The following is a 25,337-nucleotide window of genomic DNA, read 5'->3' on the forward strand; positions in this document are numbered from 1 at the left end:
AAGTATACGGTAGAGCTAATTCTTACTTGCAGTAGATTACCCAGGAAGATGTTTCGTTCGAAAACGCAGTTCGAAAAAGTGCTGGGTAAGTTACCTCATTTACCATTTCTACCATATTATTTAGTATTCCGATGTAGGGATCTTCATAGGTTCATAATTATGGTAATAGCCTGTAACTGATTGAGGGCAGACAGGGATTTCACTACGAAGTTGATATAGAACATGAAATTTTTGAGTTTAGGTGTGGAGCAAGATTTCAAACTTAGCTAATCACATTTTTTCTTATCACAATTTGTACCTTCAACATGGCCAGTAGCCACGGTACACATCATTTTTATACGGAGAAATTGCTATAATTGTTGAAGAGGAGACAATGCATATATGATAGCCATTGTGGAATGTAACTCTGAAATGGTACTACTGTACTAGTACTACCGGAAATATTTATTTTTATTGCATATTTTCGTTCTATTCTAGTTAAAATTGTGCATCCTACGATTAACATTGACAAAATCAGAAATAATAAAAAAAAAACTTGCAAGGCTGAGTAATTTTATGGTCGTGTAAATCAACGGGGCTTCCCCGCTTCCAGACAGAACGGCGCTTCTTCGATATACGCCCCAGATCGAAACAGTGTTTCACATGTAACCAGCAAGTGTTTCCCATGGACACGATCAAATTTTATAAACGTATGTGGAACTCCATTCCACCCCATATTAAAGATAAACCACTCCATATCTTTAAACAAGTGTTTCACGAATATCTTGTAGGAAAATATGAACATTCGTAATCAATGTGTCAATCAGCGTCTCTTTGCCTAGTTTGTGTTCCTGTAGCCAGTGCAATTGTTTTATCTCGTCTATTCAGGTTACCTACTGTGATCCCACTCATTTTTTCATCTGTTTCTGATACATTGCGTATATGTTATATTTTTTGCTTGCAAATGTGTTATATTATGTGATAAGTTTCATATTACAACCTTCCTTTCAGGCTGTAGCTGACTTGATGATCTCCCGATCCCTTCGCTACAGCCTGGTTCTGAATTATATATACTTTCCTTTGTATTTATCTATACCATGTGTATTATCAATGTTCATGGACCGAATAAATTCTCTCTCTCTCTCTCAAAATAAATTGTTTTTTGTCTGTGGAGAGACGGATATTAGGGTTGGATGTGGTCAAAGTTGGGGTTGGGGATATCAGGGTTGGGGGAGATTATGGGTTTGGGGTAGGTGGATATTAGGGTTGTGTTTGGGTATTCCAGGTTTAGAGCTGGGGAAGGGGGATATTGGGGTTGGAGGCGGGTTAGGGTCAAAGTTGGTGTTAGGACCCCAAGATTAGGGTTGGGTATCATGGTCGGGAGAGTGTGGAATATCGTGTCCCGCACTCCAGACCTATTCTTGGGTTACCCTAACCCTAACACAGCTCTAACCCCAACCCAGCTCTAACCCTAACCCTAAACCCATCTTGGGATATATATCTCCGAACCCTAATATCCCACCTCCGGCAACCCTAATATCCCACCTCCGGCAACCCTAATATCCCACCTCCGGCAACCCTAATATCCCACCTCCGGCAACCCTAATATCCCACCTCCACCAACCCTAATATCCCACCTCCGGCAACCCTAATATCCCACCTCCGGCAACCCTAATATCCCCATTTCCTAACCCTAACCCAGCTCTAACCCTAACCCTAAACCCATCCCCTAACCCTAATACCCCCCTCCCCAACCCCAATGTCCCCCTCTCCTCCAACCCTAATATCCATCATTCCTCGAACCCTAATATCCCCCCTCTCCAACTCTAATATCCCCCTCTACTCAACCCTAACATCCTCCCTCCCCAGTCCTAATATCCCCCTCTCCTCCAACCATAATATCCCCCTTCCACAACAAAGGCAAAAAACAATTTATTTTGACGTTTATAAATTTTATTGTGTTCATGTGAAACATTTGTTGGTGTCACGGGGAGCACTGTTTCGATCTGGGGCGTATATCGAAGAAGCGCCGACAGAACTGCTTCAAAAACCAAATTTTGAAAATGAATTTCCATGGCCCATTGTAGTTTGGTTAATAACGCATAGTGGATCACCTGATACTCCTGTTGTAGCCTGTCTAGTAAATAATTATTACATACCAGTTATGATTGCTGGAATGTGCTGGTCACGGTGGGCAATTTGAAAGGGAGTGTAATTTCGACCACCTTGCATGCAATTCAACAGAAATGGATAATATTTTCACTTCAAAATAAACCCAAATATTTTTGGATGACACTTGTCAGTGGGTGATCTCCAGTAATCAGTTGAAATTTCAGAAGAACTTTTTCATCAGCAATCGTATCGCTTATTTCAATATCAATTATCATATTTTTCAATTGTATATTGCAGTTCTGTAATGCCAAGAAGCTCTTCAAATTCAACAGAACTATGTTATTAACACAATGTACCCTGAATCAAAAACAAGCCTAACCGACTAATTAGTAGAGATGGTGTAATCGTGAGGTTCACGTTTGCGTTCCGTGTGTGAGCCTCAGAAATTTTGAGGTTCATGTTCACAAACAAACCTTGGCAGGTTCTGCACTGTGAACCTTTTTCATACATTACAATTTTCTCTTCATTATAACATCTTTGGTTCAAATTTATTGCATTTCAACTTCGGGCCTCTCTATGCATGGCGCTGGCAGCGTAAAACAATCAACACTAAACGAGCCTGCCTTGACAATCTCAAACAATTTTACTTGCTTTGTTCCAAAAGTCTGCTCGAAATACCCAGCTTTCCGTTGGTGAATATTTTGTGACTCTCTGCTGTGAGCTTGACCCGCAATCACACAACATCAAGATTGAAATGCACTATATGAAGGTAGTCAGCGAATGATGCTTATTCAACCAATTAATGAAATTGCTATCGTTGTCTGATATAAAACATCTAGCAGGCGAACTGGGTCAATCTTGACTTCATATATTTACTGTATCATAAAGACCAAATCCGTGCGATTGGGGTGTTGTCTACTGCTACCGTATGTAATTTGTCAATATGGTAATATCGGTGGCAAGTAAAGAAACCCGTTTTACACTCTCCTCAATATCAAGGTAGCAATTCTCTGACGCCGAATACATTGTCTGGTCTAGACCGTTAAGGCGGAAGCTTATATTCCCTTGCAAGTCCTCATTGAAATTGTTGTTAAAGCGATGGAAGATATCAATTTTATGGGATATTATATCATTTGATTGCCCCAGTTGATACATTTGGCGACGTTTAAAACGTCAATATGTTCTTCAGCATTGTGGTATTATGTGACCCGAGTCGCTGCTAGGTATCGTGTACATTAATATGGGCGATCACTTCACTGATATGTAGGGTTGAAATTAGTAATATGATGTCATGTGGCTCATGTTTACGTTCACACGAACCTGAACCTTTCAGAGGTTCACACCATCCCTACTGACTAGCCTATGTTTCATTGTATTCGAGATTCTCCATATTCATATTCATGATACATTTTCAGATAAAGCAACCAGCAACCTTCTGCTAGAACCGGATTTCGACTCCATGCTCACGCTATGTGACATGATCAGAGGGGGTGATATTAAAGCGAGAGATGCCGTGGCATTCATGAAGGCTCGGATCAAGGACGAGAAGAATCCCAACGTGTGCTACTTTGCCCTGAGTGTGAATATTTTTACTTTGCAAGTAGCGGCTGATTGCGTTGAACATGACGTTATCGTTTTAGGTTTTGGATACAGCAATGAAAAACTGTGGTGACGGAGTCCATGAAGAAGTCATCACGCAGGGTTATCTCGAGGAGTTGAAGGAGATGGTCAAGGTAACAGTGTATTGAATCGTATTTATGAAATGACTCTGACGAATAACAACAAAGCAGATCGAAGTGCTTGCCAGAATATTTAGACAATTGGATAATTCTAGTTGTCTAATTATACAAATTAGAGCGAAATGTTGGTACCGGTGGTCTAATTTTAAAATAGTTTGTGAAATGTTTCTATTCTCTCGTTTTAATTCTAATCTAATTTCTAGTTTTCCTGAAAATGGTGCAGGACAACTGTATAGTACGAAACGAGCCAAGCCCGGTGTACAGACATTTGCCATTCTTGCGCTCATAAGAATGAACTCTATTTTGATAATAAACTGTAGGCCTACTTGCTTTTGTTGTATTGTAAACAGGAATTGAATTCAATTCCCAAGTTTTTGCTAATTCAGTAATTCTAATGACAATCTAATTTGACAAAGTCGCAAATTTTTTATTTGCTTACAAGTAGAGTTGAGGGGATGCTTGACAATTCTATTTAGAACCACATGACCTAAATATCCTTTGTGGTTTCGTTGGGAATGATGAACTCTGCCACTGCTCAATAATATAAGCCCATGATCTGAAATATTAGCTCGATTTTTGACATGTAAGGTGTGTCCTTATATTATTTGTAACCTGCATACAGGTAGTGCATAAATATCTGATATTTCTTTCAAAGTGCATTATCAACTGGAATATTATCTGTGAACCTAATATTATTATCACAGCGCTGTAGTAGGTAGTCAGAGAACTATAGGCTGCATCTGCTACACTGGGAATATTGGTATATGTCTTATAGCTTACACATGTAAAGCTGATTAAATAAATGAGCTGAAGTTAAGAAATACATCTGAAAGCTATATACTATTTTATTTATCTGACTATGCTTACCCCGTGTGTCCTGAGACTAAAACCGATATTGGTGATTTAACGTTTTCGAACGTTTCCAGAGCTCGTCGGCTGACCGCGTGAAGGTCAAGATATTGGAGATGGTGCAGGCTTGGGGTATCGCTTTCAAGGACAGCAAAGATTACAAAATAGCCACCAATCTATATAATATGATGAAAGCCGAGGGTGAGTCTGTTGGCACCACGTCGCTTGCCATCTATTATCTAAACCAGTGGTTCTCAACCTTTTTGTTTTCGCGGACCCCTTTTCGACCGTCACGGACCCCCTCAAGTTTTCGTTCAAAATTAGCTCAATTATCGTGTAACCGTCATCCGTCTCATGCAAATGTTAATTGCAGGCTAGCGATAAACAGCCATAAAATGACTTTTTTTGAAAATTTCAGTACACTAAATGTAGAAATTGGGCAGACACTTTTATTATTTCGAAGGTAATTTTCCAGCTGTATTTATGGTATCACGACCAGCCTAGTCATTTCTATATAGCATCTCATATTGAAGGTATTTAGTGGTTATATCAAAGAAGAAATTGGATTTCATGGCGAGGTGTCAATTCCTTCATTGGAACAGATTAGGAAAAAATTCAGGAATTTCTGTTTCAAACGACTGTTTACCGATTTGCTGAGACTGACAAAGCCATATCCAAAATGTTTTGCAAGAATTTCGAAGTCACCCTGTTTGATTTTGCTATCTCCAACATTTCATTTTTCCACAAACCCCAACAAATCATCTCTAAACAGCAATATGTTTGCACAGCAGGCTATTGCCAATTTGACAATTGAAATAGGTTTGCGCAGTCTGATATTTCATCTCAGAGGACCACTTGAATGATTTGAGTTGTAAAGTTTTAGTAATTACGAAGCGAAACTGGCTCATGCTTTTCCTAATTTAAAAATAAAAAGAAATTAGGTTTTCGACCATTCTACAAATTTAGAGGCTCTGCGGACCCCCTGAAAATGCTTCACGAACCCCCAGGGGTCCGTGGACCCCCGGTTGAGAACCACTGATCTAAACAATTATGCTAGAAATGGTACAGCTAGTCGCTGACAATGTTACTCCAGTAGCATTAGAAGTAGGCCTAATGAAAAAAAGGGTGGACATGTGGACATGCGGCCAACCATAATTGAAATCGATTGAACTTGACTGTCGTCAGGTGGCATTGACGTGTGACTCGGAAACTTGTGACTTGGTTACAACCCTAGAGGATGGAATATAAAATCGGAAGAGAAACAAAGATTTAATTTACTTTGCGTATCGGAAACGAGCGAGTCCTGTGTCCCCAATATAAGTGCATCATGTTGCAACACACTAGGAGAAAGGATTTAAAAAAGGATAAATTGCCCAATCGAAGTTTCCGATGCGTCGGATTTTTTAATCCTTTTTAATACTTAATTTACTACTTTTAATACTTTTGAAATAGCCTTCTTTTTCCATACCTTTTCAATACTCTCGACGAGAGAAAAATACAGGACTAAGCTTTTTGCTTTTGCAATCTCTAGTGAAGACTATTACAGATTACCAACCAACGGTATACTCCTTTTTTCACAGGATACGAGTTTCCAACTCCGACTAACACCGCCGATATGTTCAAGTCTGAGAAGGTGAGCGATTCCTCGGGATTCAGCATAACTCCCACATCCGCTATGTGCATCACTTTCATTTTATTCGTGTCACCAGCTTTTAGTTCTTGGCAAAAAATGTGTCATAAAATCAAAGCTTGTAAATTTGACGCGACTGTGTGGTGCTATCTTTGACACATGTGTTCTGCCATCTTTATGTTGCCATACCAGATTCCGATCTTCCTATTTGTGGGTGTTAAGGCAATTCAAAATGACAAGTGTAATATTCAAGATTCCATAGGTTGAACATTATTGAGTCTCCTTGGAGGAAATGTAGTCAACGTTGGACCTTTCGACTTCCGCTTGTAGTCGATATCACATGTCTCGAAAATTGAATGCCTACGTCAATGTGTAATTGAGTGCTTCTACCTGTTAATTATACCAATATGCTCAAGAAGTACTTGACTATCTTGCTCATTTTTTGTTGTGATTGTTGAAAGTGCGAAAATTAAGACTTTCTGTCTATTTCGTGAACTTGAACGCGTGCATCTTTGGTAAGATATGACTGATGATTTTTTCAGGCGCCTGTTTGGAAAGATGGTGACGAATGCTCAAAGTGTAAATCCGAGTTTGGACTTGTTCAGCGAAAGGTATGTCGTCATAAAGTAGGCTGCATTTAGTCGTGAGTTTGATTTGACCAACGACATCTGCTGATGATTACAATGACATCCTGCCATTTTTCTGTAAAAGTTTTGACCAAATAGCAGTGGTGTAGCAGAGCAGCTACTTGGTGCTTATGGCTCCGTGCCATGGGCGGCAGGCTGCAAGGAGGCGACAAAATGTGAGGTGATGACCTTTTTTTTCTAGTCAACACCACTGAAGTACTGAAAAAGGTGGGTAGTGTGGGAGTCGACACAACAAGATTTCCAGTAAATATAATTGGAAAGATTGTGAAACTATTTCTAAATCTGAGCGGCATTTTCAACGAAAGCCAGGGGTGGCAGCATATGCTCCTATGCCCCTGCCAAAAATAATATTGCTATTTGTTTTATGGGCGAGTGGTTATCAACCTTGTTAATCTAATCTAAGATATTGTTACGGCGAATGTGTGCAACTTATAAGAAAATACTGTGAAATTCAATTTATTGAAAAATTTGGTATTGACGTCAGACGTGCCACACAAAGTCCTGTTCCAAACCGTCAACTCGATTTTGATTGTTCAGTTTATTTCGAAAGAAAAGCGTCTTGGCTGTTAGGTAATTTGAGGTTAAAATTTGAAAGAATTTTGATTGAAAGGTATTGCGGTCTTAAATGTGTTGTAAGCGACTTCTAAACAGTCTGGAGCAACACTGGCAGAATTGTGACATATGCCAAGTCCAATGTAGTCTATGGACTTCATATGACTACACAGCAAGTTCCAAATTTTTAAACCTTAACATTTAGAATTTGGTGTGTCGAACTATTTGTATTGCACGATTGACGATATATTCGGATTGGAGGGCCTGCAGTTGACACGGAAAGCAGATGTGGTCAAAGTAGTCAAGGATGCTACTCAAGTAGGCATGCCGACTCAGAATGCTATTCAAATGCAAGTAGAAGTAGTGATTTTCAAAGCAAGTTGAAGTAGAATTTGCAGACTTTGAAAACTGCTCGAGCAATGAAATTCTGGACTCAATTTATCCGTCTTGGTCTCTATCTCTCTCTTGATGGAAGGATACATTACTTTTACTTGACCAACTGTGAATAGTAAAAAGTAAGTCACAAAGTATGGCAAAATAGAGGTGGAAAATTGGATTTACTCGAGTAAGTACTGCAAGAGAATAAGTACTTGAGTACTTTAAATAGGTAGGAGTACTCTGTTACTAACCTCCTGTGACGGACGGGCATTGGTTCGAGGACAGGTGGTTGAGAACCACTGATGTAGACTAATTTTCAATTTTTATAAATCATAGCGCTTAATGAAATCAGATAATCCGGTTGATGAGTGTTCTTCGAATTGCAGCACCACTGTCGGGCCTGCGGAGGATTGTTCTGCAACAAGTGCACCAGCAAGCAGTCTATCATCCCAAAATTCGGCATTGAGAAGGAGGTTCGTGTCTGCGACAGCTGTTACAATGAAATCAACGCGTAAGTTTGCAAATGAATTCTACATTTAGGTTACTAATTTTGCGGACCTTCACTGGACTAGCACAAACTATTGATCTACTTAGTTGTGGTTGCGCATTTTGGAAATCCAGTTAGAAAAGGTCGGATTTGTTATCACAGAAAATTATTCAAGCCCAACCATTTGATAAACGCATAGCTAGATGGCGCTATTGCACCAAAATTATGCTAATATTATGAAGTGGTCCAGAAGCAGGACTAGTTTTTGAAGTACTCAATTGTAGGTTTTGCCTGTTTTGACTAGTTGCTCGAGTGGATGTGATTTGATAGTGCTTGTACCTACTCGACAGTTTTTGATTTTCAGGCAAACCCAGGCCTGGAATAAGTTACTTTTACTGCAGAAGATCAGTACTTTAGGCCATTAAGGGATCTAATTTTGAATCGATTATTAGGCCTCTGGTCGAGTGGAGTATTCAAGTATGACTCATCATGATTACACTAGGAAAGACGTGGCAAGTTGCTACCTGTTTTGTATGCTGCAATACGGCCAATCAAGGTTTCAAGGCTCCCACAGTAGACAATTTCCTCGAAGCTAAATAGTCTTCATTGATTAAATGAACTCTTGATGCCATGGATTGCATAATTTCAGTAGGGCTACTATTAATAAAACAATCTCACTGCCCGGCTCGAATGGTTAGAATTGATACTCAATGCAGATTTGAGTACGGGTACTTGAGTCATTCTGCCCATCCCTATCATTGTGATTTTTGTCACAACCCTACCCATAGTGCGATCTCCTTTTCCCCTAAAGTGATAAATGATCGAATTAGGGCCTACTGGTACAGTCTTAGATTTGAGATCCATTAAAGGAACAAGAAGTATTATTTTTCTTTTGCAGGAAAAGCGCCAAATCTGACTCGAACGAATTGCCGCAGGAATATCTCAACAGCGCCTTGGCAAAAGAGAGCCAGGTTTGCTGGTTTGTCCATGGTTTATATTAACCATCTGCACTATTTTGAATGTTAAAATGCGTTGTTGATTGTTGATAGTTGTGTTAGGTGCATAACTACTGGTTCGGCAGAGGCCAGTAACGAATAATCTACTTCTAAAATGCAGATACTGTGTCTGATATTTCTTAACTCCAGCATTGAATCTAATTAGTAGTGTTTTATCTGGTTGGTTGCGGATTTTTAAAGGCTTTTTATTATAGTTGCAAGTTTTCGAAAGTGATGATTTTTTTATCTAGTTCTAGTTGCGGATTTCAAAACTTGGATGGTTCCAGTGAGTAGTTCTAGTTCTAGTTGCGTATTTAAAAAATCCAGTACTTTGTACAAGTATTCTGTGGCACCAATTCTCCACTAGGTGCTGACGGTTACCCCCGTTGAGTGTCAGCCGAAAACATTCGGGTTTATTTCAATATCGATATATAATAATTCAATAATATCGACACACTGCAGTCACACATAACGCCGCCTTCAACGATTGATCCTTTATTTAGAAGCCGTCGAGCAAAAGCGAGCAGCAATTGAAGGAAGAAGAAGAGCTTCAAATAGCCATCGCCATGTCGTTGAACGAACAGGAGAATTCTCGTTTGTCTACGAAAGAGCCAGCACGCGGTGCGAATGAAATCTACGCCACAGTGAACAAGGAAGCTATCACGCAGGCTCAAGTAGTACCCACTACGGTGAGTGTCTTTGGTTTGTGGATATCAATTGGGATTGCCGGTCAGTGTCAAATCATTTGCTGATGTTACTAGCACGGAAGAATGTATTTCCGAGTCTTTCAGACTACTATTATAAAGTAGTTTGTGTATGTATATCAGTTAGTCTTACCTTTAACAGCCTGAGTAACAATGACGTTAATCTCCATGCATTCGGGAACCTCAACCTTTTTCTAAGTCTTAAAAACAAAAATCTACAACTACAACAATACACATCTAATATGGTAGGTTTTAATGACTCGATCCATGACTTGAAATAAGGACTAGCCTTTTATTGACTTGACTTGGACGCGATTCATTGCGCATGACTCAAACGAAGTCATCTGGCTCGAGACTCAGACGGCCAAAACCGGCATCTCATTGTATTAACAAGGAATAGTAAAGTAACCACACCATTGGGATTTCGTCTATTGGTACTGGTATTTGAAAATGTGACCAGAAACTACCAAAAGTGAGTAAAATTAGTATATTATAAATGCGAACAATTCGATATCACCAAATAGTGTTATAAAAAGTGGGTTTAACAAGACTTTATCTTAAAACTGAGCAGTCAACACAATGACTTGGACTCGGACTCGAGTCATACTACCATGACTCGGACTCGACCCTCTGCTCGCTGACTTGGACTCTGAGCTTTGCGACTTGGTTACAACCCTGTTACTAGTGATTATGAAGTCTGCGTAAACAGAGTGTTGAAAGAACATCGCGATTTAAATCTAATTTTTGCACAAAGCCTCCTAGTAACATCAATTTAATTATCAACGGCTGCGGCAGTGGTTCTCAACCTTTTTCACTCCACTCCTTTTTGAAATCAGTAACCAGTTCTCCAACCCCTCCAAGTATGTTTACTTCTCGTTATTAGGCTACCGGTATTCCTAAAGGTGGAATTGATCCTATACTTCAAGCAGAGCTTCATCAATTGGGTTTAGTGAACGTCCAATATGTATGATATTAGTCAACAGCCCATGAGCTATGTACAATTGAATATAATTGGTGTCAGCCTATGTATTTTTTGCTGGATGGTTATCAAGTTTGTCCATTTATTGAGAGATTTTTCTGGATGACAGGAAAAATTAGAGTATACCTGAACCTTCCAAAGCTTAACGCCCTAATATTGTATCCTCTTGGTGGTGCTATTGCACTTTAGTCCTTGCTCATGTCATGAGGCTTTTATTTACTCCACTTGAAAGACTGTAATAAATCAACAATTCAGTGGATAACAAAAACAACTCAACTGCTTGAACTCGCATTTGATAATTGTTATAATGCATGATGTACACATGGCAGATATACCCTAGAATTTTTATTCACCATTCCACTCCAGCCTTTTGTAATGCTGCTGGTATCACCTGCGGATTTCTCTCATGGAAATGTGGGCTACCTATTCTTTGTTATCATTTCATGAGCAGTATATTGCTTAAAACACATTATATGTTCTCTAAATTTGTTACGTAAGGATCAGAGAAATGCTCCATTCTGTTATTACGCACATATGACATGAGATCACCAGGCACAATTGAACCAGCCACTAAAGAGTAATGTGTGTGGATTAGTAACAAGATTGTATTGTTGATGGCAACCAATACCCATACATTGGTCAATAGATAAAGTTTGCTAATAGTTTCTCTATAGCTGGAATCAACCACACTGAGGTTTGTTTCAATTAATGTTTCAGACAATTCCATTAACACAACTAGTCTTCTAACTGGCAACTGTGAATGTATTTCTAGTAGTGTTCAAGTACCATCATGACCTAAATAACGATGCAGCTTGTGTGTTATTGATAAGGGGAACTCAACCATCTGCCCATGTATCTCATATGACTGGTCATCCGTGATGAAATACTTGTCAATGAGCTGAGAGATCAATTCAAGCTTTGTAGTATTTGGCTGGAAGGCAAATACGAAGATAGGTCACTGTGTTGTTGTCTGTGAGCAGCATTAGTCCATGTTTGCTCTCTTTGATGTAACTGCATGATAATGAAGCTACTAGTTTGCCGTTATGAGACTTCAATGGACTTTTATAGTGTGACTACAATAGTTTTTTTTATTGGTAGGATACTGCTGACTTGGACCCCGAGCTGGCTAGATATCTTAACAGGAATTACTGGGAGAAGAAGAAAGGCTCGCAGGATAAACAGGTTGGTTTAAGTATTTACTTTGAAACCATACTATTTGTGCTCTTGGTAATATTTGCGTCGCAATTTCAATGGCTGTTGACAGGTCTTATGAAAAAAGATCCAAACTCTATATGAACACTGCCCTTTATCATGCCAATAATCCGAATCAAGACATTCTTTATTATCATGTAATTTCTGCTCGGTCCCGTTGTACCATTGAGCATGATTGATTTTGCGTGTGCTAGCCATCAATACTTCAAACCATGTGATAGATTTGGTGATATTCTGTGGAAGTTGTCGCTAAAACTGAACGCTGTATTTCATTTGTCCAACTTACAGCAAGGTCCTGTTACATACATGAGCTCCAGTTTATCTATCAGCTTATAACTAGGGTTTCTTTGTTCCATTGAACATTTTAAGCTTGCTGTAAAGAATTCTTTGCCACGCCACACTGATTTCTGTTTAGCATAATGTGCTAGCTTATATGAATGATTATATGTCCATAGGCCTTTTAAGGACTATGGTTATTTTACATTGGATTTTTATCAATAGGTTTGGAGATTTCCCTGGAATGGCTAAATGTTATTAGTAGGGCGATTATTTTTTGTCTTGTAAATAAAAGTCGGATATTAACTGACATTGTAATGGTATGGTAGAGGTTGCACTGTTAGTGAACTTTCCAGTTTACATTTGAACCTTTCAGCCTAGTTGATACTGTTGGAATTACCCATTGTCTACTTATTGTGAATAAACCATTTAGTTAAATAATTAAATTGATACCTTGTAATGATGAACACAATAACACACATCAAAACTTAGGTCGTCATTTTGTGGCAGCTGTATGTAAGTTAGGTGCTTTAGACACTTCATGCAGCTTAAGTTTTGGCAGATGTATCAAACAGTTTTTGTGTATCAATTCTTGACTGCAGTTCTATTGGCTATGATTTGTAGTGAATTCACTCTACCGAACATGCTGATATGTGTTCCAATTTTTGCCCTTTTGAATAGATTTTATGTAGCCTATATATTTTTATTTTGTACGATAAGATGTAAAGTATCTCTTGTAGTAGTACTACAATAGATTTTAAATTTTTGTGCAATAATGCGCAATTCAACTTCTTCAGTTTTTCATACATCAAAATAATAATCACCATAATTAATTGACAAAACGCTTACTTTGTTGCCAATATAAAACAAAATTGCAATAAATTTTCACTATTTTCTACAATAATACTAATTTCGACTACCCGAGTTCTTCATACGTCAAAATTTGTCAAAAAAAGTTTTTTGGTGTTAAAATTTTTAATTACTACGCCTAAATTTTTCAATTTTAGGTCAAAAAATAATCGCTAGAGGTAATCTGAATTTTTGGTATGTATTGGAGATTAGATTACTCAGTCTAATTAATTGACAAAACGTTTACTTTGCTGATACAACATTAGCAATACAGGCTAACATAAAACAAATTCGGAGACGCGTTGATGTTATCATTATAATGCTATGCTAGGCCTACCAGTGAGAGACCCTTGGACATGCGTAACTTCCACGTACAATTGAATAATATATTCATGAAATATTCCTGAATGTTTTCGACTGACGCTCATCAGGGGTTGGCCTTGTCAGCAACTAGTAGAGTGTTGAAAACAACATGCCGTTTATGTAAAATGTTCTTTTCAATTCTCAACGAGCTGTTGACTGTTACCCCTGATGAGTTTCAGCCAAAAATGTGTCAGTAAATAATGCACAAGGAAGCCACTGTGACGACTAAACATTTTTCCAAGATATATTTTCGATCATGCCTTTTTAAATAACTGATCAGGTAATTTCCGGGTTACGGTGCCAATATAATAACACCGTTTGTGTTCAGACCAAGGAAGACGGTAACGTGGATTCTAAAAAGAAAATGGTGACACGGGAGGTGAAGGAAGCCCCCGAAGAACCAGAAGCGGTCGTGGAAACTCACACCGAACCCGCGGAACCAAAAAAAGCAAACGAAGTAAGAACCGCCATTTCGAATCCCGCTATTTCGTATTTGATTTCAATTGGAGCCGGGCTAATGTCAATATTAGCGCGGGGGGCTTTTGTCTGGCTACAAAAACGTTAGGACAATGCAAGCATTTTAGGACTTTAATCGGACAATCGCAATCGCTTATTTACATGCTAATATCAATCTTGCTTTTCATTACGCTTTGAAAGCGATAATATTTGACCGAAATCTCCGGTATGTTTGGAAACTTAAAAAATGGTATCATATCTACGTGCGGCGCGGGTGACATTTAAATCAACATTGTTGTAAGTTCTCAATGTCAATAACCAACTGTCGGTCTAACTTTTCATGTCGTCCGCACAAAGGCGTTTGGCAAAGACAAGATTATTCTTGTGTCCCGATACATGAGCGATTTGAAACGGTGTTGACCAACCGATGCGGGTGACGCTCTGCTAACAGTCTGGAGGTGTTTGAACTAACTGCGAGGTAACGTGATGCCCGTTCGGAGCAGACTCGGACTCGACTGGATTATTCTAGACTTATTGGAGTCAAATCAAAAAATGGAGCATCTAATTGTGATCTGATGTCTCAAATGTTACTATGGTCTTATACAAATTTTAATGCTACAGGAGATCTATACAGTAGGGTTGTTCTGAAATAAGTTTTTTGGGGGGTTCTGGGGATTCTCTGATTAAATTGTTAAGTTGGCAAAAAAAACGCTGCATAAAAATTTGGTTCACTTCCAACAAGAGGAAGCGGCCGCAGAGCCTATTTAAATTTTTGAAATTAATATCAAAATGAAAATAAATGTTTTAAAATTGTACTGCCAACCCCATGAAATCGCCACGTTACCTAAAAGAACTATTTCTGTTCACTTTTAACCAGTGCAAGCGAAGTTATTTCAATTGAAACTCGTGGATATGCGTAAATAGATTGGATGGTGGGTAATCCCAGAATTATTGACAAAAAACTGGAATAAGTTGGTCTCTGCTGGTTGGAATTGCGTCAAATTTGTTTCACATCGTTTTTGTAGATAACTCGACAATTTCACGGGGTTTACAGAAAAATCTGAAATTTTCTTCAATTTCTTTTATAATAAATTCAAAAATTTTAATCGGAACTGCGGCCGCTTTTGCTCGTTACTATTGAGTCAAGTTTGTTGCGCAGCGTGTTTTTAGGTAACCTAGATGTTCCAAATGCGCTATAAGAACTAGAACTAGAACTAGCAGCAGAAATATTCGGAAAGCTAGTTAATGTCAACCGTCAATAAGATAGGTTGTTTGTGCAAGTTTTCCGACCGCTACGACCAATTCTGCAGCCGTTATTGCAGAGTCTCCAAAACGGCGGCTTAGACATTCCGGACAACGAGGAATTTCTGCACGGTCTCCGCACCAGTGTGGAGATCTTCATGAACCGCATGCGTTCGAACCAGATGCGCAGCAGGTCGATCGCCAACGACTCTGCTGTGCAGAGCCTGTTTCAAAGCATCAACTTGATGCACCCCACGCTGCTGCAGCAGATGAACGATATGGAGGAAAAAAGATGTGAGCCCACTTATTGTGAATAATAAGCTGTTCTGCAATGCATAAGATAAGATTAACAAGTATAGCCTGATAGATTATAATAGCTTTCCCGATAAGTAGGTCTCTGCAAAATCATCCACCCGAGTCACTCATTTTGACTAGAGGTAAGTCGAGTCACCAAAAACTCGCGACTCGACTCATTACAGCCCCGGTATGAAAGGCGTGGATGTGGACAGTAGGGGTGTTCAAAAATGCCCTTTTTTCTCAAATTGTACTGGCTACTTGATGAAATTGTCAGGTGACCTAATTCAAGCCTGCACACCAAATTTGGTTCAATTCCAGCCAGTAGCCGCATTGCTGCAGAAGATAGATTCTATTAATAATATAAAAATAAATGAAAAAAAAATTAAAATTTTTTGTTCACCCTATGAAAGTGTTAGGTTGTCTACAGAAACGATGTTCACCAAATTTGGTTCCATTTCAACCAGTGGAAGCGGAGTTATTGCCGACGAAAAATTTGGATTATCAATAAAACAGTATTTACGGTGACCTAATTCTTTGATTATTTATTATAGGTGTAGGCTACCCACTGTAAATAGTATTTTATTCAAATCCAAACCTGTACCGTAAACCGGGGTAACTTTGGACTTAAGGGTAACTTTGGACACTAAGCAGTAAAAGATTTAAATGGTTATTGATGGAAAAGGGTTGCCGCTGGATGTCCAATTCTTTTTCATGAGGCAACAGTACCACAAGTAGTCTCAATAAAAGATGGATTCATTTCACTACCAGTTAAACTTGACCCAACATTGATAAATTAATGGCGGGGGTCAATTTCATCAAAATTTATGGCCATTAAACTTCTTACAACCAAACATAGATAGCATGTGATTCATAGATTCAAAACTTGGCAGCAGATACCTCTAAATAGTCTTAATCCATGGCAAAAATCTCAGTGGGCTCATCCTTAGATCAATATAAGAAAATGTGATGTCCAAAGTTGCCCCGTCAAATTTTATCAGAACGGGGTAACTTTGGACAGTGGAAAATGTGATATTTAGAGCTCTGGAAAGTGGCTGCTTCATCTGTGTAAAAGTGTATCGTCAACTATATTCCTTATGACCGGCCTGATGGCTTTTTAAAATCGAATGAGAAGGTTAACAAATTAAGAGTTTGCCAAAATATGAAAAATGGGTAGGCAAAGAGCTGAGAGATTGTAATCGGGTGTAAGCTACTTCAAAACTTATCACATACTCCTAAAGATGTGCCTGCTGAATATGGGATATCGTCAATTATGACAAATATATCTATCAGAGGGCATAAGAAAGGGAAAGTGTATCTTTTAAAGAACAGTAACATATTTGAAATCGGCAATAAATCACGGTAACATGCTTCATATTTGCTGTCGATTTCTGACACTGCCAGTGGGATACCCCTCATCACCATATGTTATTTATAAGTCCCAATTGGTGGAGGCATGAGGGAAAATTGAGATAAGGGATGAATAATGGGGCATTACCCTTCATAAACTACCTATTTATTTATTTTTTTTTTGGGGGGGCGGATTAGGTAAAAATCATGCAATAGGGCAGACATAAACTATTTTGTTTCAGTTTTAGCCACTGCTCTCATCAACTCTTACCAAATAAGCCTCATTTACGAGGTTTCATAAACAATAGAGTGTAAAGGCATACAAAAAACTACATTGTCCAAAGTTACCCCACATGCAGGGGTAACTTTGGACACGGATAATTTACGAAAATAAGGTACTTATTTATGACCATGAAGATTTTGGATTAGGTAATTCTAATCTTTGCTCCATGACCCATGAAAAACACAAAACTTGCCTCCCCTACACCCTAGCCTTTCCAAGATACAAAGCGGAATTGTTGAAAATTGTCCAAAGTTACCCCGGTTTACGGTAGCTCTATTATTCTAATTCCAATCTAATTCAGAAAAAACTAGCTATAAGTGTAATTCTAATCTAATCTGAAAAAAAGTTTAGCTATGATTCTAGTTAGAAAAAAACAGCTATAAATGTAATTCTAATCTAATTTTGGAAAAAATGTAGCTATAATGTTAATTGCAATATAATTTGGAAAAGCTGAAAATTACCTAATTGTCCAACTGTAGCTGTTAACCACTATCTGTATCTGTAAGCGATGAAAGTAATTTCTTGTGGCTTGATTCAGTGCAGTACGAGGCCTTGCAAGACAAGCTGGTGCAAATTCGCGACGCGCGCGCCGCCCTGGACGCTCTGCGAGAGGAACACAAGATGAAAATGAAGCGGGCCGCGGAAGACGCCGAGAGATTGCGGCAGATTCAGATGGCGCAAAAATTGGAGATTATGAGACAGAAAAAGCAGGTGACATATAATTTGCTATCCGGCTTTAAAAGTTATACGGGCACATGTGAACATAAAATGCTTAAAAAAAATTATCTTCAGATTTCTCTATCTACTCGATAAAATTGTTAGGTTGGTGAAAAAAACGCTGCACGCCTAATTTGGCTCCATTCCAACCACTAGAAGCGAAGTTATATTGCAGTAGAAAAATTTGGATTTGAATAAAATAGTATTTACGGTGACTAACTCTTCAATCATTTAATATAAAATCATGGAATTGGAGATTTTTCTTCTGCAATAACTTCGCTTCTAGTGGTTGGAATTGAGCCGAATTTGATGAGCATCATCTCCACTGACAGCCTAACAATTTTATGGGGTTGGCAGAAATATTATGAATTTTGTTTCTGTTTTTTTATGATAAAGTAAAAGCTTTTTACTGCACGAAAATCGCTTCTACTGGTTGGAATGGAGCCAAAGTAGGTGTGCAGCGTTTTTTTCGCCAACCTAACAATTTTATCGAGTAGCTAGAGAAATCTGAAGAATTTTTTTTTTTTTGAACAGCCCTAATGCATAGCCATGAAACATCTACTTGTGTGAAATGCATTGTCTTCAACCATTTGTGGTATAAACGATTCACCATTGTAATGATAATGTAACTGCTATCATTAATTTTGCCACCGATACCGACTAATTCCTAAGCTATTTTGAAATAATGCAAAAATACATCTCTTGTAATAGAGTGGGTTGTTGAATTGTAATCATGGCCGACAGCATTGTTACTACTCTCAGATAAATCGCTTTGCAACATGGCTACTTGGATTCATTTTCAATGTTCAATCTGTTCAGGAATACTTGGCCTACCAACGTCAGATCGCATTGCAACGACTTCAGGATCAAGAAGCCGCAAGGCAGGCGAGATTGGAACAACAGAAGCAGTTTATCATGCAGAGAGCCATGCAGCCCGCCATGATTGTGCAAGGGTACAACAGCCAGGTAGATGAATTGATCTTCTCGAAATTCATAGTGTCCGAGCCCATTATTATGTACTGTAGTAAAATTCACACAAATCTTAAGCCGACTCCTGTATATGTGCTGGTGTTCTTGATGATATGAGCCTCTCTGTTCTATTTTGTTTAGTGACATCACAGCTTCTCAGCTTGTGTTGAAACATGGGCCTTGTTATGCACAGTTTTTTTTTCTAATGAAAACTGTGGTGCCTGATAACATCCAACAGTAACTACATTAAAAGCACTTGATTCGAATCGAATTCTAACATATTGTCGTAGCCTATAGTTTTTAATCCTAAACCTTGATAGATATAGAACGTCTGCAGTCGATCTTGGTCGGATGCAATTGAGATATGTAAAATGTAAAATATGTAAAATTATTCGTGGAGCAGCGATTGACAACCACAGGACTAGACGAGAACTAGAAAAATTTCAGTTTTTCCAAATTAGATTAGATTCAGAAGTAAAACTGCACATTTTTCCATTAACAGATTGGAATTAAAGTTGAAGCTACACTGTTTTTTTTTTGCAAATTCGAATAGAATAAGAATTACTGAATTGCGTAACGAATTCAAATCCTAATTAGAAAGAAATGCAATAAAAATCAAAGTTCATTTTGTATCAAATCCCGAGTCCATCCACATCAGCATGAAAATGACGAATTTCTGTACACTAAGGCTGTTGAAGAATAACTTTTTTTTCCAAATTTTACTGGCTACTTGATAATATTGTTAGGTTACCTCAAAAAACGCCGCACACCAATTTCGGTTCAATTCTAACCAGTGGAAGCGAAGTTATTGTAGTAGAAAATTCTGGATTTATTTAATAAAAATGAACATAAAAATTTTTTGGATTTCGCGTGCTACCACATGAAATTGTTTGATTGTCTGAAAAAAGTGATGCGCAACAAATTCGGCTCAATCAAGACCACTAGAAGCTAAGTTTTTGGAGTACAAAAGTTTCGAATTGAAAAAATAGTATCAATAAGGGCAAAATCTTTAATTATATATGATCGAAGTACCCAGGAAAACCAGGAATTAGATTAGAATTTAATAACCTGCATTTTGTTCTAATTAGTCTGACTAGACTGCTCGAATTATCTAGTTGTCCTGCACTATAGTATCAAAGTTGTCAAGGAAATGAAAATGTACAATCTTGTTAACTTTATGTGTTTTTTTCTTCAGTATGTGCCTCAACAAAACGCCATGAACGAGCCTCTTAGAGAAGTGCCTGGTCAGGCTGTTTCAATGCATTCCCCGGGATACAATCCTTACGGTCAATCATACCCGCCTCAGGCAATGCAGCAGCAGCAGCAACAGATGTTCCCTAATCAATATGGAATGGTATGTTGTCTTTTTTTGATTAATATTGTGGGCCTTACTGTATAATTTCATGTGCCATCTGCTTACAAACTCATTGCTAAGAGCTAAAATAACGATAAAACTGATAACAATTAGCACCTGCACTGACACCGATATATTCAGCCAATGTACAAACGATATGGCATCCAGCTTAAGGCGCGTTCTCAAAACCTCATCATTTTATTGAACAGCTTTAGACTACATCCGAAGAGCTTCTCGGGAGGTACAGAACTTTAATGTACAATTGAATAGTGCATTTATATTGAAATACACCCGCATATTTACGCCTGACACTCGTCAGGGGTAATCGTCAGCAACTAGTGGATAGTTGAAAGATATTCATATGCTATACAATGTCCCTTCTAATTCTCTAATAGTTAGTTAGTGAGAAACTGATGGTTTATTCACAAGAAAATATAAATCGCAATTAAATTCACAGATCGTGTAATTTGTCAAGTAAGAATGTTAGCCCATTTTGTTTGAACTATCCGTACGAAAATAGTAAAGCTGATGCTGGAAGTTGGAATCAATATTTATTCAAGATGACCAATGCAAGTTTATGCAGGCGAAAAGAGTTTCTCTATAACTCGCAAATCTCACATTAGTTTTTTATGTTTTTATGTATGCGTTTGTCGTATTCAACTTCAGTGTTACTGTTTTTGTATAGTGGCCTGTATAATTTCAATTCTTGTTTGTTGCCATTGTGACATTGCGAGTTACAAGGGCTGTTAATTTAATAGTTATAGCCAACTTTACTGCAGTGTTTTTATAATCCCGGATTACGCATAGAAGGTACTGTGCTAAGTACACACGGTACTTAAATCAACAGTCTTCAAAGTAAATGCATTTTCAGTTTAGTTAATACATGTTGTACAGCTGTAAAATGTCCACGTTGGACATGGAGGTTGTTCAAAACTAAATTTTTTCTTCAAATGTCAGTGGCTATTTGATGAGATTGTTAGGTTTGCTAAGAAACGCTGTACGCCAAATTTGTCTCAATTCCATGCTGTAGAACTAAAGCTATTAGAGCTGCAAATTTGTTTAGTTTATCAGCGGTACCGGTATTTTAAAATGTTTGTTTCAAAATTTAATGTGGCCAACCTCCTGGAATTGTTAAGCTGTCTAAAAAAACAATGCATTTTGCTCATTTCCAACTGACAGGAGCCAAGTAATTGGGGTTCAAAATTGTTCATGAACCACTAAATAGGATAGTAACCAATTCGCAAGGCCCCGAGTCACAAGTCAATTTGACTTTTGTAGTTTTGACTCGAGTCAACTCGAGTCATTTTCAATTCATCACCGAGTCAAGTCCGAGTCCAGGTGTTAAGACTCGTGTCCGAGTCCAAGTCATAGTGTTTTCTGTTCAGCATCGAGTTAAGCCACGTTTAACTCACTTCTGTATATTTCTTGGGTGATATCAAAGGTCTCGGATTCATAATATACTGATTTTTCTCACTCTAAGCATGTTTATTGAAACAGATAAAGACAGTTTCTGGGCCTATTTCTCAATTATCGTTGCTGATATACGAGAGTTGAATAAGACAAAGTAGAATGTGTCGAGTCCTAGGCAATGACTCGAGTACAAGTCGAGTCAATACACAAATTGACTCAAGTCAAGTCATTTCACCTTTTCAAGAAAATGACTCGAGTCGAGTCATCACAACCCTGTATAGTATACTTTTGCATAAAATAAACTGTGCATCAGCAGCAATGAAGATTAAAACCATTGATACATGATTTCCCAAGAAAACAAAGACAATTGAGCTATTACAAATATATAATGCAAGTCAATTTAACTTCTGCTGTGTAAGTCAAGTGTGTATCTTCACCTATAGGGAACCCCGATTAAGAACTGCTGACTGACGGTATCATTTACTTCTTCAGAGCAATCCGCCCCAATCTCATTACGTCGCCCAGCCCATATCTCAGCACGGACAGTATCAAGAATATCCGAATCCAGGCCTGACCTATCAACCGGCCGCAGAGGCGCAGTTACATCAAGCACCACAACAAATGCATCAGAACGTCGACGCTTACAATATGTCTGCGGTTGGTTCAGCTTTGCCGGACCTGGCCTCCACCCAGGTGTGTGATAAAGCCAACCAGTGTGTGGCGGTGGAGTTGTTCATAACGTCATAGTTTCATTGTGTTGTTATTGTGAACATGAATTTTATTTCTTGAATTGACCCACTTGATGAAATTTACATTTCATAACAATCACCACAAACAGGAGACATCTGATATTTTTCTTGATGCTTCTCATCGACTTTGGCCAGTCCAAAAAATAGGTCCTAACATAACCAGAATGAATGGCTGATAACTTCGGAAATCAGTTCTATTCGTGAATAATATATTTATATGGAAGTAAACTGGAATATTCTCGGCTGGCACTTGTCAGTAACTAGTAGAGAACTCAACAGACATTTGTTTATCAACTGTCGATTGCCCCTGACGATTGTCATTCAAAATATCCGGCTTTATTTCAATATGGACATAATTTTCAATTATGTATTAAAGCTCTGCACTAACTCCTTCTTCAGATCTATTTCTGTGATGTTAAATTTGAAATGACAGTCAACAGTCAACACTTCTCAAAGTACTGGCACTGGAATACCCCTCAGGAAATTTAATATTCAATTTCCAAGATCTAAATGTGCTCATGTGTACCCTACATCATCCCTGTGCCGCTTTGGGTTGATGATTGTCCCATTTGGGAACCAGTATATCAGAAGTTGTTATATTAGTAGATTGCCAAGTTGTGATTAAGTCACAAGGTTCCGAGTCACGAGTGAATCTTACCTTCATAATTTTGACTCGAGTCAAGTCGAGTCGTTTCCAACTCATCACCGAGTAAAATCTCAGTCAAAGCGTTCGCTGCTCATTATCAAGTTCAAGTTGGGTATAACTCACTTTTTTGGAACTCTTGGGGTGATATTGGGTGACTAGCATTCATAATATGCAGATATTTCTTACTCCCAAGATGTTTATTCAAACAAATAAAACTTTCTGGGCTTAGTTGGAGAATAGAATCAAGTCAAATAGCTTGGTTGAGTCATTTTCCATTTGTATAAAAATGACTCCAGTCGAGTCAACGAAAAATTGTGATTCAAGTTGAGTCATGACTCGAGTCATTACGGCCTCGGTAGGTTGCAATAATTTCGGCGAGCAGTTTTTGCTCACTAGGGTTTTTATATGAAACATATTTCTCAATATCTTCTTCCAAGGTTGTCGCCACAGCACCGCCGCCCACTCCCCAATCAACTCCGACTCCCCATCCCATCCCGCAATCCGTTCCAGTGACGCAGCCCGCCATGATGATGGAGGATCCAAACTCGCATCAAATGAACGCGTCCCAGCAATATTACCAACACCCGCAGCAGGTTCGTGTGCTATTTTTGTTCACTGTTTGAGACTAGTTTGTAGCTAGGGTTAGGCCCAGTGATTCAGGTAGTGACAAGCTTCTGAGGCACAGGTTCATCTTGCTTTTATACTTTTGTCTCGAGTCAAGTCGAGTCTCCATTCAGCACCGAGTCAATTCCAAGTCTAGTGCAAAAGGTCAACTCCGAGTGAGTAGTTCTGATACTCGAATCAAGTCAAGTCCAAGCCATAGTGTTTTTGCTAGGGCGATTTTTTTGTCATGTCAAAATTGTAGCATTAGGTGAAAAATTTGTCAAAATTATTTACAAAGTCGAAATTTCTTTGCAGTCTACATTTCGTTTGTGTCGTAGATGTTTGCACTGTCGTTGAGCTTATAGCTTGTAGCCTACTTTATAGGCCTACCGTTGTAGATAGCCCATTGTCTGCTAATTGTGAATCATAAACGGTCAAATGAAACAAATAGGTTGAACTGCCCATGTCCATTGCCGGTGAACTCCGGACTAATCTCTCTACTGATTCACTATACTTCACTATACCTGCCGAAATCGCAAAAATTCATGTTACAAATAGTTACTGGAGTGAGTGTTATAATTGTGCCGAGCGCTAAAATTTTTTCAAATTCACAAATGAATTTCGTCATTAATATTATTAGTTTCCCTTATTATTGTCAAATATTTATCCTTTCTCAGCCCATGTGATCAGATTCAGCGGTAGAGTTGATGGGAAATTTCGGGCAAGTTATAAATGATGATGCATCTTTGGGTTGGCCAATTGGCAATTAGTCACTTTGTTGCATGCTGTTATTCCTTGACCTCCCATCGGGATTGTCGTCATAGCGGAAATACATTATAATCGCCCAAACGTACCAGAAACAAATTTCTTTCGTGAGGAGCACACGGTCCTGTGTTGTTGTTGGCCGCATCATTTTCCCTGCTGTTCGTATCTGTACTCTGGGGCTCAGATTGCAAGGGGCGCTACCACATTGAAATCGATAATCGAGTAGCGTTAAATCGCTCGTAGCGCGAAGAAAATTTCAGCATTAATTATAGCCTCAAAAATTTAGGAGTATATTCGTAAATTTAATTTGCATGTTGACGACCACCATCGCATACTAAGTGAATGAGGTGTTGCCGCATAATTTCCGCCATACTGCCACAGGTTGGCCACCCCTGGTTGCCAGAACTTTTTGCTGTTATGAAGCAAAAGAGCTTCATATATTCCACCATAACTTAGAAATTCACAATTACGCTTATCAGTGATGTTGCAAATTTATAGGTTTCGCAGACCACCCCCGTTGAGCTCCAAAATAAACCTGCGATTGTTCTTCTCAGGACCAGCCAGCCCCTGCGTCTCAAGGACAAGTTCCGCCGTCGCAGCAAAGCCAAAGCCTGCTGATCTCGTTCGATTGAACTTGTTGATGTGAACATACGATTCCGTGCAACATGTGTAAAATTTTTCTCCGGTAAATGTGTCTTTATTATCTGTTTTCAATGAAGGATGATTGTACTTGTGTGCTATGATGATA

General features: G+C 38.6%; 1 protein-coding gene across 2 annotated transcripts; it reads left to right on the forward strand.

Annotated features, from left to right (window-relative positions):
- On the forward strand, positions 1–25,337 carry LOC145451496 (hepatocyte growth factor-regulated tyrosine kinase substrate-like). 2 transcript variants are annotated; one of them, XM_080329711.1, is made up of 18 exons: positions 1–85; positions 3,507–3,670; positions 3,732–3,824; positions 4,757–4,880; positions 6,260–6,312; positions 6,852–6,920; positions 8,273–8,397; positions 9,272–9,344; positions 9,872–10,057; positions 12,150–12,233; positions 14,080–14,208; positions 15,518–15,743; positions 17,915–18,087; positions 18,913–19,059; positions 20,258–20,416; positions 22,319–22,519; positions 23,659–23,814; positions 25,144–25,337. In XM_080329711.1, the coding sequence occupies exons 1-18, from the start codon at positions 49–51 to the stop codon at positions 25,219–25,221; spliced, it is 2,277 nt and encodes a 758-aa protein (XP_080185837.1). In that variant the 5' UTR covers positions 1–48; the 3' UTR covers positions 25,222–25,337. The 2 variants fall into 2 exon arrangements, with proteins under 2 accessions (XP_080185837.1, XP_080185838.1); XM_080329712.1 differs by having other exon boundaries at positions 15,530–15,743.

Source organism: Botryllus schlosseri, chromosome 12 (genome assembly GCF_051294905.1).
Source record: "Botryllus schlosseri isolate E-star chromosome 12, Bs_hap1, whole genome shotgun sequence".
Lineage (NCBI taxonomy): Eukaryota > Metazoa > Chordata > Ascidiacea > Stolidobranchia > Styelidae > Botryllus > Botryllus schlosseri.